Raw genomic sequence first — 16,639 nt, 5'->3', positions numbered from 1 at the left:
AGTGACAGCGAGGACAAGAACCCTGGGACTGCTGTAACTTTCCCCATCGACGGGATGCCAGTGGTTGAAGGCCGGCTGTTGGGAAGAAGTGTTCGTGTATTACGAGACACAGGTTGTAATACTGCAATTGTCAGACGGGAACTCGTTCCAGAGGTATATATGACGGGAAGAAAGAGGAACGTTGTTCTTCTGGATGGCTCAACAAGCTACCTGCCTGAAGCTGTCGTGCCAGTGAACACGCCGTATTTTACAGGCAAGTTAACACTGGCATGTATGGACGAGCCCCTCTATGACCTTGTTCTGGGAAATCTTCCAGGCATCAGAGGACCACACGATCCGGACTCTGACTGGAAGCATCCCACTGCTCCCGACGCTGAGTCGTCGCCGATAGAAATGAAGCTGAATAGGGCGCCTAGGAAGCCTCAGTATGTATCGAGCGTGGCTGAAGCCAGAACTGAAGAACAAGGCAAAGTTCGTCCCTTGTGCGTTCCGTCAATCGTCTTACGTGACGTGACAAAAGGACAACTCATTGAAGAACAGCGGAAAGACCCGACGCTGAAACATATTTTTGCGAAAGTAAGCAAGTCGTTTAACTTGGGAAAGGGCAACAGCTACGAGTTCGTGGAAGAAAAAGGATTGTTGTATCGCCTTTACCACCGGGCCACTGGCAGAACCTTTAAGCAGGTGGTCATACCAAAAGCATTTAGACATGGCGTATTAGAAGTGGCTCATGAAAACATCATGGCAGGACATAAAGGTATTAAGAGAACAACCGATCGTGTCCTACAAGAATTTTATTGGCCAGATGTGCACACAGACGTAAAACGCTTCGTGAAGTCGTGCGACAAGTGCAAAAAGACAACCGCTAAAGAGAAAGTACAGGCCGCTCCACATCCTCGTCAGTGTGTGCTTGTGTGTGCGTGCAAGAATACAAGTCCGTTCGGTCCTGAAGTCTTAGAAGCGCCGACACAAGACCCTCCGAAGTCGAGAAAGCGCCGGGGACCAGGCCACCGGAAACAAGCCCACAGAGGAGCGCGCCAGGCACGTCAACAGAGTGTTGCGTTGGAGTCTCCTTTTGCAGGAGTATTCTTTTACTGTTAACTACATAAAAGATTGTGACAATGTCAGAGCTGACTACTTGAGTCGAGTCGCGCGTAATCACCTGTTTATATATCAAAATGTGATTAGACATTGCGACATCTCAAGTGTTTAGTATTTAGTTGAAAGCGAACAGACTTGTGCGTTCGTTCTTTGACTGGGTGCAATGCCCTGTGAGCAAGATGTGTCGTGTACTCATATGAACAATCGGACAGACGTACATGACAATTTTCCTTTTTTTCTGTTCTCATCCCGCGTCCATGTGTTGGAATAGTTGTAAACAACTTTCTCGAAAAGGGGGGTATTGTCATAATATATGGTACGCGGGAGTGGAAACATAAACATACGAAGACAGTGCGCCGTGCGGGGGCGAAGAGGACAGTGAATCTTGGCAAATACCCGCAAGAGAGTCATCATCATCATCATCGACGCCGGCTTGGGAGCGTCGGCAGTGGCGCCTCAAAAAGCGTGGCGCGAGAGTGTGGCCCGTGGCCCGTGGCGTGAGCAGTGCGCGAGGTTCGGCGGTCCACGGAAAGCAGCTTCCTCGCTGGGCGTCTGGCCCATAGGAGCTATCGCCGACCGCGCCAATACGCCACACCCGAAACAACACTGTCGCCCGCTGGGAGGTTACCTCGCCCCGCTCTTCCGCTGGGCACTGGTCCAGGAGGGCTAGCGGTCCGGAACCGGGGCGCTAGAGCGTTCGGGTGAGCGGCCACGGGGCTACCCCGCCAGCTGTGGACGCGACCCGGAGACTGCGGCCGGTTACCTGAGCCCCGCGAGGCGGTCCGACCCGGCCGTCCAACCCGGCTGTCCGACCCAGCCGACCGTCCCGGCCGTCCGACCCAGCTGTCCGATCCGGCCGTTCTACACGGCTGTCCAACCCGCCGGCCGACCCTGTTGTCCGACCTCGCTGGTCACGGCTGTCCGACCCGCCGGCCGACGCTGTTGTTCGACCCCGCTGGCCAGCATCGGTTCAACGAGGTCTCAGACACGGTGACATACGCTTCCGCCGGAACTGTAGGCCAATCATAACCCACCGAGCCATAGATAGAGTGCATGTCGCCTATGAGGCATTTTGGGACATTGTCACTTGTGTGTGCCGTTATCTGTGTCGTGTACGTCAATACAAGTCTGATGTGTGTTTTTGCTTTCGCGTGCTGCTTCTCCCTTTTTCTGGAGTGATCCGGCCCCAATAACATCACAGTGCTTTTTCTAGGATTTCTGTGATACAGCTTGCCAGCACTAACCAACACAAGTAAAACGAACCTACGCAGAATACAAAGACTTCAGGCTCAAGTGCTCCGAATCTGTCTAGCCCTGTCTCAGAGTGCTTCAACAGTGGCTCTACAACCCAGATGGCTCTACAACTCCACATCTTTCATCATGCGGGCTTTTTGTTCCCTCTACAGGGCAACGATTCTCGTATCGTATCGAGCGAGCGACATCATCTACTTCAGCGGAGCTATATGGCATTAAGGAGGCCCTTGTGTAGGTCCTTCGACAGCAGCCGCCAAAGACATGGGTGATTTTCACTGATTCCAAAGCAGCCCTACGAAGTATGTGGAACAAGAACAAGCGTTGCAATAACCAATCTGCAGCATTTCACATTGCTTATCTTCACCACAGGGCTAAGATTGCTGGGCATTGCATAAAGTTCCAGTGGATAATGAAAGAGCGGATGAAGCTGCCAGAAATGGACTCCAATACCGCAATTTCAAAAGAACATTCTTTACAAAAGCCGACGCTTCAAAGATGGGAAAATTATGCCTATCAAGAAAAAGGACGCATCTGGAATCTGCCGCTTCACCAAGATAACTTCCTGCGATACATTGACCCAGAAATGAGACCGAAAATTCCACGACCAATTCCTCGACACTTAGAGACGCTGTACCATCGTCTTCGACTGAACGTGGCATACACGAACAATTATCTGTACCGCATAGGGCTTACCGCTAACCCATACTCTGATAACTGTCGCAACCTAGAGACAGTGGAGCACATATTACTAGAATGCCCCGCGTACCGCGACGAGAGACAATTTTTTGAGCAACAAATGGACATGATTAGCCACGAACCATTAACGTTACCGAGCATCTTAGGTCCAATGCCCGGCCTTTCAAAACAGCGACGGGTTTTGGATTTATTGTTCAAATACCTATCAGAAATTGGTCTAGTCAGAAAGCTTTAAAAATTGCGCCCTCCATAACGAAAGCCTAAATTCACCCGCCATGTCACCTGTAAATATTAGTATCAGGTCCACTCGGACATTTCATATTTATTTTTCTCCTCTTTTTCTCCCACTCTCTTCTGGAATCTTTTATTCCCATTCCCCATCCCTACACAGAGTATCATGCCAGCGGGTATATACGCGCCGGCAAAATTCTCGGTTTTTCCAATAAAGAGCTCTGTCTCTCTCGCATTAAAATGGAAGTGCTCAGGACCCATATAAGGCATATATCCAGGACTCCTCGTCACCACTTAGCCTCTCTACCAGCGGACAGACCGCACACATCTTCCAGCCAAATGATAACCGCATATGATGAGTAATTGCCAGCTTGTTTCGCTTCGGCTGCGAGACCTTCCAATACTCCATGCTGCCTCGCTCAGCCAAAAATCAACCTCACGATACCTGGCATCTCGAAAAAAGCTGATCTATCATCACCAGCCCTTAAACAGCTCTGGCTACTATATTTGTACGAGAACTACCATGACTCTACGCATACTTATGCTGATGGATCTGTCCTTCCAAGGAGCTCCGCGGTGGAAATCGTCATAGCAACAACATCTACAACAATCAAATTTAAGACGACCGACGCCACAACCTCGACGGCATCAGAGCTCGCAGCGCTCTTTACTGCCCTTAATCAAATTGGTGATGAACCGCCACACAAGTGCACGATATTCTGCGATTTGAAGGTGGCACGGCAATCTCTACTATCACCTTTACAACGCGGACCGCACGAACAACTAGTATTTCATACTACAGATACGTTACACCAAATAAGTGATGCAGGCCATGAAATAACCTTCCAGTGGCTTCCAAGTAACTGCGGGATTATCGACAATGAACTGGTGGATTGAGCTGCCCGCTCAGCCCTTACTGAGGAGCCCGACGTCCCAATTCCTCTTTCTAGAACTGACGCAGCGCGGAAGCGCCACCTACTTCTCCGCAGTGCACCGCGTCGGAGTGGAATGAGCCACAATTAAGAAATACGCGACTGTACTCACTTGATCCTATGTTGTCTTCGAGTGCCATCACAGCTTCGCGGTAGAGACGCCACGCTTTTATATCGACGGTGGTTGGGCGTTACCTTCACCAGAGCCTATGCATTCCGCATAGGATGACCGACACCGCAACCTGGGACCACTGCGGCCACGAAGAATGAATTGACTATAATTTGTGCACCTGCCCGCAGTACAGTCCGCAGAGGGAATGCTTTCGCCACGAACTTGATCAGCTAGACGACCAACGGCTATCGGAAAAAAGAATTTTACACCATCGAAAGGACCTACCATCCAAGACAGCCATGCAGGCAATATTGCGTTTTCTGCGATCTACCGGCCTTTCTGAACACCTTTAACTGGAACGCCTCTTGTGTGTGTGTGCCTCCGTCTGTTCGTGCTTTTTTTAACGTCTTCCTCGCTGTCCTCTTTCTAACCCCTATCTCCCATCCCCAGTGTAGCGTAGCAAACCGGGGGATGATATCTGGTTAACCTCCCTGTCTCTCCTCTTTACCTCTCTCTCTCTCTGATTCAGTTTATCAAGTGAAAAAGAAATTATGCCAATTACAAAAATCACCTTTTTAACCAAAAGAACCGCCGATTCTCATTTGAAGCACTCCAACCCAGCTCTAAAGCGTTTCTGGAACTCCAAAAAGTAGACGCTGCTAGACCTTCTGCAGCATTATATATTCCGTCCAGTTTAACGCAGCAATAGGAAACTGCACAGTCGGAGGCGAGGCTTTCGAGCCCTTACTAGCCGTTGGTGCATGACTTAATTGATTCTGCGTCACCATCCGGCAACCCCGAAGTAGGCGAGGTCGCTGTTTGAGATGGAGGAAGGAAAGCGTAGGAGAAGCATAGGGTAGCACGCGTGGAGCAAGGAAAAAGATAGGAGGGAGCATACCGCAACGCGATTGAAGCCAACCTGATTGCCGCACACGTGATTGGTCGACAAAGAGCGCTGCTGGTTTTTGGTGATCCCACTATGGCGACAGAGCCATGGCGGGGCAGACAAACAAGTCTGCACCGAATAAAAACGACTATCATAGCTTCTGGGAACCAAACGCTTCAGCAAATCTCTATTCTTGCTCCATGATCTCGACACAATAGGCCACGTGTTGTGCCGTCACTGTGGCTTCACGAAGCGTTCTATGCAAAGGCTGGCTGCGTGCGTGACGTAATGCTCCCTCATCTATTTTTGCGTCCTCCATGCTGGCAGGCATCAGTTGAAGTGTGTGTGGCGGAAATCACCTGGTGTTTTTCGCAACGTAGCGCTGGGACCAGCGTGCCAAACATCAACGTTGCCATAACAACCGCCCTCCTAAAGCTCTCCATGCTGCTGTAGGCGTGAAAAAAAAAACAAGTTTATTTCTACCCTCTCTTGACAGGGGCACGTCAGCTTCACTGAAACTGTTAAACACATTTTGTGGGTTTGTTCTGACTCGCGTTGGCAGCACACGCGTCCAGATCGGCTCATAGCAATGCAAATTCAAAGCTCTAGCCTATTTGTTTCGGCGAGGAGATCGACGACGCAAAGGCAAATGAAACACTGACGTGGCTGCACTTTCGGCTGCAAAAAACGTGACGTCAGGGCCTCTCTTATTTTGCTTCACTTCTCCATGCGGTTTGATAACAACGCTCGCTTCACGTTCGTGCAGTTGTGTACCGCAAGCAGTGACGTAACTCGTGGGCATCAGCTTAAGGCGTGACACTTGCGCTCATCCTGCTCTTCCACTTTTCTGAATAAAATTAAGCGGAACTTATTACGCTGTAAAAGTAAGCAGCGTCAAGTATTCGCAATTCTGAAGACGGTTACGAACACCTCGTTAGGTGCGCCTAATGTCTTCTACTGTAATCAACGGCACTGCTTTTTTGTTAATCATTTAAGTAGCCTAATGTAGATAACTACTTGAGTGAACCTTACATCGAGTCATCTTCAAATGCATAACTTTATATTAAAAGAAATCAAGAGGATATAATTTCTTTTCTCGTGTTCCTTTTTTAAACCAATGTCAAAGGCATTTCGTCAAGCGCACGGTATATTCAAGTGCGCTTAGTGGCATTGTCCAGCCTCATGAACACGTGTGTTTTTAGCAAAGGCTAATGGGTCCCTGCATATCGGATGCATCTGCTTACGCGTTTGTGGAAGTGAAGTTGCACGTAAATGTTACTTCGGGATACGAAAGAAACAAACAATGCTCTTTTCAATAAAGCTATAGATGGTGAAATTATATATTCACTTGCTATAGACCAATTCTATTAAAATATCCGTTTATTATCCTGCCTAACATTGCCGCCTGTGACATTTTCGCGAAGAATTCATTCCGTGTAAATCAATGCCTCAGCTAGTGCGCAGCAACCTTTGGGCTCTTTCCTCCACTCATCAGGCGCACTTACGTGGGCTAGTTTCCAAGGTGGTCCAGTATAATCATTGTAAACAGAAATATGTTTGTGCTGGTAATGTGCCAGTCGAGTGTCGGATAAACGGTTTTAACTGCGTATGCGGTAGTGTCATTTCAGCTTGTACATTCAATTGCACTACAGCTTAAGAGGTAACCACGGGTACATTGACGTCGACCAATTTCCTCAATATGAGATCTATTGAAATTCTACAAGCGCAGCCAATTAGTTTACTAACATTTCTTCAGCGAAACTGTGTAGGGTTGTTTTAACTTGATATGAACTCAAGAAAAGTTCATGTTAAGATCGAGGAGCAGAAACTTTATTAATGAATTGTCCGGTAGTTTTGTTGTGGTGGCCTCAGGTGGCGGCTTGACGTCTTCGGATTCGAGCGGCATCTACGGCTTGCCGGACGGCCCAGAGCTGGTCTGCAATCTCAGAACATTTTAGAGCCTGCTCCCAGCGACGGCGACGCTGATGGAGAAGGTCCCCGCCGGGTCTCGCAGCCGGGGCGGCGTCGGGAAGAAGCGAGCTCGAAAAAATCGAGAAATTTATTTTTGTATTTGATCCAGCGAAATGTAGACTTCTGCACCGTCTAAGTCAATTATTTTGCTACTGTGGCAATTCAACGGCGATAGGTAATCCTCGGTACCTTCATAAATCCTGTTCTAATAAAAGCGCTGATTACTAATCATAATAGAGAGTTTTAGTATAGCGTAAAGCAGCAAACGCAAAGAGTTAGCGTTAGCGTTAGCGTTGCGTGCACCACACTGCGCATGCGCTATACGTAAACGCTGCTGGAGCTCTTACGTACGTACGCTATTTTCAGGATTTAGCGTTGAACGCTAACGCACGCAAGGGGAGCCTTACGTACGGCAAGATGGCGGCGCCGGTCGAAGTGAGAGCAGCCCGCTTCGGATCTATCGAGCCGTCTGCCTGCACTGCTAGGCTCTATCCTTCCCCACTAATGCTCGTGTTCGCCTTAGATTTGTGTGATGATGTTTCGGCAGCGGTGCACAGGTGACAAATGGGCGTTGTTTACGATATACGTTCTCGATTAGCGGCGCAGTAGGCTTAACGAGAGGGTTTGCTCATAGAGTTAGTAGAACAACTCTATGGGTTTGCTAAAAGTGTTTGCTGTATCCGCCTCGAGATGGCGCCCAAGTGTATTTCGCTCGTTCGCTTGGTGTGAAGCCGCATGTGGAACCGATGCATGTCATGTTTTCCGCGGCAAAACACAGTAGTGTGGTCGGTGCTGTGGTCACAATGCGTGTCCGTTTTACCAACGACGACGATATGAACCTCGTGAAGGAGGTTTTCGCCTTGAACCCATTCGGATGGACGTCAAGGTGGGCGTCCGTTGCAAAAAATTGCAAAGAAGTGGGAAATCCGCTTTCTGGAAGAGAAATTGCCGGCGAAACGTCCCCTCCGATGTAGCTTCGACGTTTAGTGGATCTTTAGGACACGTAGAACCTGCGCGGTCGCTCTCATTCCCGAAGCATGAGGGTGTCTATGTCATCCCAACTTAAAAAGGACACGTAATATGGGTCCCACAGAACACTCGATCGCAGCATGCCAAGATTAATCGGTATGTTTCGCGACTCTCGACAAAACAACGCTCAAACCAAACACCTACATGCGTAATTAACGCAGCGATTGTGGCTTTCGATAAGCTTGACTTAGGGACACACTTGCGGATTCAACGTTGGATAAGCTCGACAGTTCGTGTGGATTTGGCTTTCCAGTACTTTGTGTCTTTACATCTAGATGGCGCTGTATTTGTTTGCGTTAACGTTAACGCTTTTCTCCGTTCCGCTATTCTAAAACACTACCTTGTGCCGCGCAGTGCAGTCTTTCTATGCGTTAGCGTTGCGTGGCACGCTAACGCTAACGCAAGGGTTTTACGCTATACTAAAACTCTCTAATACCGAAGAATGGCATTTACGATTCTGAGACCGAAGGAGTTCTATGTTATGAAGTGTAAAGGCTTCTTGGATTGCGCTTTAGCTATCTTGCTAGAGAATACCGACCTAGCTTTTCATTAAGATACGTCGTCATAAGCCTTATGAAAAGGCATTTACGGGTGGTTTCCTTCATCCGGTGTTATTTTGGTCTTATTTTAGAGCAGAGCGTACTTGAAATGCTTGCTTCAGATTATCCTTCGGCGTTTTGTCAGTGACTCAGATAACACCCTCAGGCCTTCGCGTGTTTTTTACTGATACAAATGCTGCTGCCTATTTGTACTTTCTACAAAGCATGGTTCACTGTTTTCGTTACATTTTGTGATAACTTTGAGTCTAGCTTTCTGCGCCTATCGTTACACGCTTAGAGAAAAGCAGCTTGGCTCTTGTGAGAAAGTTAGCGTGGCGTGTAATGAAACTGGTGGCACAAGTTTGTCACGCTTTTTGTGATCCCCCAACAACATATACCGTTTTTCGGCACCCACCCTTGTGCGATGAGCGATATGCAAGAGGGAACAAGCAAAAGATTGCGCCAAGAAGCTGTTTTTCTGAACGACTGAAAACAGGCTTTTCAGCCACGCATTTGTCCCGAGTGCGAGTAAAATTCGACGAGCGCCCAGCATGATCTGGTTGGAATCCTGTGTTGTGGCCACCTCTGTGTACGTAGCGTGGCCTCGTGTCAGTTGAGGTCAAGTTCTGTCGAAAACGTTCAGTCGCCCGTGTATTTCTGCTCTTAAAGTACAGGAAATAAGGCGCGGGAATAGGGGAATGCTTGTAAATTAAATGTTTTCATCATATTTCATGTATGATATCGTTTGGGATGAGTCGGGTATTTTCTAGGCCATGTATGTAAAAGCTAAGTGCTTTGTGATGACGCCAATTCACCATTTTCGCAGGAAGTGGATAATGAAAATATGTAGTGTTTAATGGCGCAATGGCCAAGTGTGGTGAAAGACCACCAAGGCAGTAATGATGAGCACTCAATGGACTAATGGCTCACGTGACATTGTTATATAGAGGCCTAAAACTAGGAGCTGTAAATTGCTTAAAATATAGAAGGAATAAAAATATGATAATGACTGAAGTTGCCTGTGCTATGAATACAGGAAGTGCAACAAGGTTGTGATGGCGTTACATGTATAAAAATGGACAAGTCATTGTTGATAACAATTCGCACAACAGCCTCAACTTTCAGCACAACAGGACTTCAGTACAAAGGACCGGAAGCACTTGTTATAACAAAGCTTGACATCGCAACCGTGGCATCTCACAAGAGGCCATGTTACAAATTTATTTGAGAGAAAACCTGGAGCGTGTCAACGCCCTTTAAAATGGCTAAAACAGATTTCATGTGAAATAGGGGTTCTCTGCATAGAAACAGTGCGAGGTGAAGTGGTATACAGTGAATGTATGCTAATGGAAAGTATCTTTTGCTCTCGACTTGCGTTTCGCGACGTTCTAGGATGACATGTTGAACACTGAGTGTCTCCCCACATCTCCTACACATTGGATGTTCACCGTCGGTCAACAAAAAGCTATGCGTACCATAAGTGTGCCCTATTCGGAGACAACAGGATAGAACACCAGTTCGTCTCTACTTGGTCGGTGACAGCCAGTATCCTAAATGTGGCTTAACTACGTGGAGTTTATTAAGGATTTGAACGTCCCACTTATGCTGCCAGTAGTTTCTCAGTTTTCTCCCCAAGTATGGCTTTAGGTGTGAGGCGGGAACAGTTACGGACAGGTTGCAAGCGTTCGTATCTGAGAGGTTAGGAATTCGGTCTGCATGGACCTTACCCGAAATGCCTCTGTGTCCAGGCACCTAGCATACCGTTACATGTGTGCCAGAGGCATAAGTAGTACAGAGGAGAGAGAAAATATCTGCAATTATTGGATTTCTGTGGCAATGCTTAATGAGTCTTTGTATATGGCCGCCTTATGTAGTTTTAACTGCTTGGTGTGTTTCGCAGCCGACAATATTGCATACGCCTCGGCTATAAAGATGCTTGTGCTAGGGTGAGGAACATCAGCCTCCAAAAAGGATGGGCCGACGACTGCATACGACACGCCAGCATGTGATTTAGACGCATCTGTGGAGCGCGCTTCGTTACCTCCACAAATGACGTGTCATAGTCAATGATGTGCCACAACCACGACGGAAACGGCTTAGCAGAAGCGATTAGACCATTTTAATTAATAGGAACATTCATATCCTCGCTCAGCTTTTTCACACAGAGCAAGAATGGCTCTCTGGCTGTAGGTTTCTTATGAAAGAGTGTTACAGATGATATATCCCTTATGGTGAAAAACCAAGGATGGCTTTTGTTAGCACGTACTTTGGGAAATAATTAAAAATAGAACGTGACCGCTGCAGATCAAGGGACCATTCGTTCGATTCAGGATAGAGGCTTTCAATCGGAGTTGTCCTAAAGGCAGCGGTGGCGAGGCGGATACCAAGATTATGCACAAGTTGCAGCATCTTGAGAGCACTGGGCGTATCCGAGTGATACACTACGGCACCGTAATCTAACCGCGATCATAGAAGGCTTCTGTGGAGGTGCATGAGGTATTTCCTGTCGCTTCCCTATGTTGTGTCTGACAGTATTTTCAGGACGTCCATTCTTTTCAGGCATTTCGCTTTCAGATACTTGATATGAGAAATTAAGATTAGTTTTGAGTCTAGTATAATGCCTAAAAACTATGTTCAGTGTTGATTGCGATGTAGTGTCCATTCAGTATAATACGAGGATCGTCCATAAAGCCTCTCTTTCTAGAAAAAAGTACGCAGGAGCTTTTGAGCGGGTTTAGCTTAAAGCCATTTCATTTGCCCATTTTGAGACTTTGTTGAGTTCGAGTTAGACTCGGCCCTCGCAGACTGCAAGGTTACATGACCTAAATCCTAGCTGCACATCGTCCACATGTTTAGTCAATAATACATTGATGAGAGAATGACATCGTGAAGGGAATTCATTTTCACAATGAAGAGGGCGCCACTAAGCACGCCCCCTTGTGACACACCTATCTCTTGGGTGAAACGCCTGGACAAGACATTGCCGACTGTAACACGGAATGTGCGGTTAGACGAGTATTTTTCGATCATGTTTAACCTATTGCCGGCAACGCTATGGCCGCAGATAGGTCTCGGAGGATTCTGAATCGCCATGTTGCGTCACAGGCTTTCTCGAAGGTGAGATGTACAGAGGTAAAGAATTGTTTGTGTATGTATGCATCTCTGATGTTTACCTCAATGCGAACAGGATGATCGATTGTTCACCTACCTTCCCTTAAACCACATTGAAGGTGGTCAAGCAGACGGTTGCTTTCCAGGAAGTAGATTAGACGCCAATTTACCACTTTTTTTATATAACGTACACATACAGCTTGTCAGTGCTATTGGCCTATAACTGTTGGCTAGTGCGGGGCCTTTGCGTTGTTTATGAATTGGGATGACAACCGCTTTTTTCCACAAGGATGTGATATGCCCAGATACCCACATTTTGTTATAAAGAGACCGAAGTGTGTTCAATGTATCTGGGCGTGAATTCTTGAACATGGCATACACCATGCGGTCCCCACCCGGTGCTGAGTCGCTCCAGGAACTGAGAGAAGCCTTGACTTCAGGGAGACTAAACAGACGGTTGTAAGGTTCATCTGTTGGGCACTTTCGCTCAAGGCGCTCTGGCTCTCGTTCTTCGAACTTTAAGAAACTTGGCGCATAGTGTGATGTACTAGAAATACTTTGAAAATGCTTGCCTCGAAATCTACCTGATTTTTCAATGTTTCATGAACTTTCATGAGCGTTTACTAAAGGAAGCGGTTGTGTTTCCCTGTCCTTTAATTTGTTTACCATGTTCCACACCTTACCCTCATCCTTGTATGAATTGATACTACATATGTACCTTTCCCAACTTCCTCCCTTAGCACGTCGACGTGTTCTCCTGCCACGTGATTTTGCCTGCTTGAAATTAATGACGTTCTCCGCAGTTGGAGAGACACGAAGCAGGCCCCAAGCTTTATTTTTTTCCATGCCTCTCTACGTTCGTCATTTCACTAAAGTAAACGACGCTTAGTATCAAGTTCGTTAGTTTGTCTTATGTATTTTTCCACTGTGTCGATAATAAAAACAAATATGCGACAGCATCATCTATGTCCAAAAAAATCAAATTGCGCTCTAAATACGTAATCTTTTGAAACAGTTCCAAATTCGCCTAGTCGGTTTTCCATCGAGGAACCTGTAAAAGGCAATCAGCTTGTTTTGTTAAATTTAAGAGAATAGGGAAGTGTTCACTTCTGTAAGGGCATTGTAGGACCTTCCAGTCGAGGTACGGCATTAGAAATGGAGAGGCTGTGGTTACGTCTATTGAGGAATATGACTTGTGTGTGGCGCTATAGAAGGTGAGTTATTTTTATTTAGCAGAACCGCACCGGAACATAAAAGAAAGTTTTCTACGGTACGCCCTCTTGCAACGCAGCGCGAGTCACGCCACAGCGTATTATGGGCGTTCACATCACCGGTTAAAATGAATGGCTTAGGGATTGACCAGTGTTTCAAGTTCCCCAAGTTACAAACGATTTTCGGGTAGTACATTGATGAACATGCCGTAAGCAGTCTGTCGAATAGAACTGCCCTAACTGCTACTCCCTCAAAATTAGTTTGGAGGTGAAGGTGTTGGCAAGGAACTGATCTCTGAGCTATAACGGCCAAGCCACCCGACGCGGCATGGCCATCATCGCAATCTTTATGGAATAATATGTAGTCTTTAGGAAATTTGTATATATTGTTTTAGGCTTAAACTCTTTTATACTTTCTTGATGTCATCTAAATTGTTTAGAATGCCACGGGGATTCTAATGAATAATTTGTACAGCCATTTTGTTAGAATGATAAATATGCTGTGTTGAGGCGTGTAGTTGTGTACTTTAGGTAACAGGACCATCGTCTGGCCCCATTATGGGTTTTTAGTTTTGGCGCGCTCGAGAGAGCCACGCCGGTTTTCCGGCAACAAACGGCCGTTGCTGTATCCATTGCCTCCTGGGAGGCACTGGATATCCGCGCGTGCGGGCTGCTAGTTTGCTTGTTAGACCTCGCCTGGCGAGGCGTGGTCTTGAGGCCCAACGTACTCAGGGTAGTCGGCCTCTGTGTCTTGGTGGGTGGAGAATATTTGACTGCTGCAATCACTAGAGCGCGGGGTGCAACAGCCAACCGCTCGCTGTGCGCGGGCCGGGCAGGTGGCGGAGGCCGGTGCGGCGCGGCCTGCGGACGCGTCGTATCGGCATACGTTGTGCGAATCATGAGCGCCTTTTACGTGCTTCCCTGAAAGAGATGTTCTCATAAACTTTTAGAGTGATAATTACCTTTTCTTTTTCTTTTTTTCAGTTAGGACAAGATCGAAATTAATCTGGATGTTCACCATCTCAGTTTACACAGTGTGGTGTCGCTTCACACTTGCCTGAGAAGTGACCTTGGACTCAACATTTCGTACGTCTACCGTAGTCTACCCCGGAAGCTCTATGAGCTGTGGCAACATTTAGGCATTGGAAGCACGTTCTTGGATTAGGAATCTATGGCCTGACAGCTATTTTCGTGTATCCCGTTTCTACGGTTTGTGGCAGATCGCAAGTGGCAATGTTGAGGCGCAGGTGCTTTGTAAGAATTTCTTTACTTTCTCGTCTGATAATGATGTGTTCTACGCTGGTTACATTTTGCTCTTTCCAGCCCTCTGTTAGTTCTGTTTCGGACAGGTCGATGAGATCTGCATCAGAAACTACTCCGCGAGCTGTGCTTATAGACCGATGAGATGAAACCGTAAAATGAATATCTCCAAATGCTACAAGTTTGTTTAGTTTGCTGTGCTTTTCTTTATCACGGATCTCAAGCAGGAGGTCCCCGCTCACCATTTTGGTGACCTTATAACCTGGACCAAGGGCATCAGTGAAGCCTTTTGCAACAAGAAATGGAGATATGGGTCTAGCTGCTTTTACAGTTTTTTCGCTGTGCCCAACATGAAATTGGGCAAAAATTTCTTTTGGCTTAAAAAAGGATTAGAATTGCATCGGTGCCTCCCCTCTTTTGAGGTTGACGATCAAGTAAACGTCGAAATGCAGATGTCCCCATAATCGTTCGGTTTATTTCGGCGGCAATGGTGGCAACGCAAAACGGAGTCCAACTCGGGGACTCTATAGCCCTTAAGGTGTTAGGCTGCAGACGTCAGCCATGCATTGCTGCTATAACCTAATATAACATACCCAAGATAGGACACATGCACAAGGTTAACCCAAGCCGACTACGAAAACGTAGAAGTAACAGAAAAGAAGAGAAGGCAGGACAACTGAGAAATCATATAGGAAAGAAAAAAGTTAGGCGAGGGAGACAGCAAAAGGCGACGAGCAGATTTCCCTAGGGTGGATCAGCCCAGGGGTGCCGTCTACGTGAAGCGGTGGCCAAAGAGGGTGTCGTCTCTGTCGAGGGGCCATAAAACTCCAAATACCCGGCTTCGGCTCAACCGCCAGGATCGCCTTTTCGCCGGGCACAGCTCAGCCGTGCAGGGTTACATGCCTGAGGGTCCAGCCCTCCTGCGCTCGGGTACATGCTGTCGCAACACACCAAACGCCTGCTGACACAGACGCCCCTGCAAGGTTTCGCACGACGTTTCGCCTCTACACGCTGTAATACCAAAATGTCACATGCTTGAAATTTACCTTTCTTTAGCTGAAGCGGTCCGTTAGAGCTTAGTACACGAACTACTGCTGCTTACCGGGTGCCACAATGCTGGATGAACGCAAAAAATCCCGGAACGAGCACTTATTTAAAGCAAAACAAACATTTCCTCATTTCACTTTGTGAAAGTGCCCCTGACACAGATTTGATGGAGACTTGAAAATATCGTTCGCAGTCATTTTTATTTAATAATAGACCGATTCAGCATGACGACTTGGCGCGGTGAAGCAGTAAAAGAAACAAAGATGCCGCGCGATAAGCGCAGTCGGCGAAATGCGTTCCACCTAGCGTTCAAAACACGCGCGCCCAAAGCCGAAGCCTGAAGTGTGGTCTAGCTTTTAACGCCAGCAGCTTGGTGCGCTGCAGTCGGTTCGGCCCCTGGGCTCTATGGGAGCGTTCGCTCTTGTTGAATCCCTACTCTATGATGAAAGCTTTAAACTGCTTGCCTACGGAAAAACAACGTGAATAAAGATCGAGGGCGGACTAGCCGTATGGACTGCTCTAAACGCTCTGGTAGGCGCTAGCCACTTGGCTGGCCACTGCCGTAGGTGTACACGTAAATACTCCCCGTGTTTTCATAACACGCAAGTGCTCAGACGGTTCGCTAGGCAGTTACATACCGAAATATGTTAGGCGTATTGCATTCAAAAACTACTGATGAATGGGTAAGCGCTCCATCAATTGCACTCACTGATAAAGAGGTGTACCTTGAGAAGAACCTGATGAATGCTTTGGAATGGCTTGCTGTGAGCGTTTATCAGCTTCGTAGTGCATTTGGTTTTCTCTTACATGGTACATTTGTTTATGCGTCTATCTGCGCATTTATTGGAGCATACGGTGGTTTCTTGCATGTTTTTCTGAATAAAGCTTGTCAGTTGATATCTAGCGCCCTGTCCTGTTCCACCTTTTTTCCGTTAGTCTTGCTAGCGCTGGTAACTATGTCATAGGAAATCACCGCTATTGTTGCGCTGGAGTGTTACATTTTTGGCTGGGTGCACAATAAAGTTTTCAATCTGCAACTCGCACTTTTCACACGTCATTGTTCTTTACCGTCAGTACAGCGTGACACTGTATTGTTACGCGAATACAGTGCATTTGAAAATTATCACTATTCACCGGCGCTAGCAGCTGATTCACTGCCTCACCGCAGTACAGCCTCCCCCCCCCACCAACACACGCTCGGGCAAGAGCACCGGCCCGGGCTATTTGTTAGGGACCAAAGGGGCCCGTCACATACGGCT

General features: G+C 47.3%; 1 protein-coding gene across 1 annotated transcript in view; it reads right to left on the bottom strand.

Annotated features, from left to right (window-relative positions):
- LOC139057775 (uncharacterized protein DDB_G0284671-like) overlaps positions 1-13,973 on the bottom strand; it is a 38,692-nt gene extending 24,719 nt beyond the window's left edge. Inside the window, exons 1-2 of the mRNA XM_070536532.1 lie at positions 13,710-13,973; positions 1,865-2,056 (exon numbers count right to left, since the gene is read on the bottom strand). Coding sequence (XP_070392633.1) covers positions 1,865-2,056; positions 13,710-13,973 — 456 coding nt within the window. The remainder of the gene's footprint in view (positions 1-1,864; positions 2,057-13,709) is intronic.
- Positions 13,974-16,639: the final 2,666 nt, after the last annotated feature.

Source organism: Dermacentor albipictus, chromosome 3 (genome assembly GCF_038994185.2).
Source record: "Dermacentor albipictus isolate Rhodes 1998 colony chromosome 3, USDA_Dalb.pri_finalv2, whole genome shotgun sequence".
NCBI classification, from domain to species: Eukaryota; Metazoa; Arthropoda; class Arachnida; order Ixodida; family Ixodidae; genus Dermacentor; species Dermacentor albipictus.
This window is presented reverse-complemented; position numbering and strand designations above follow the sequence as displayed.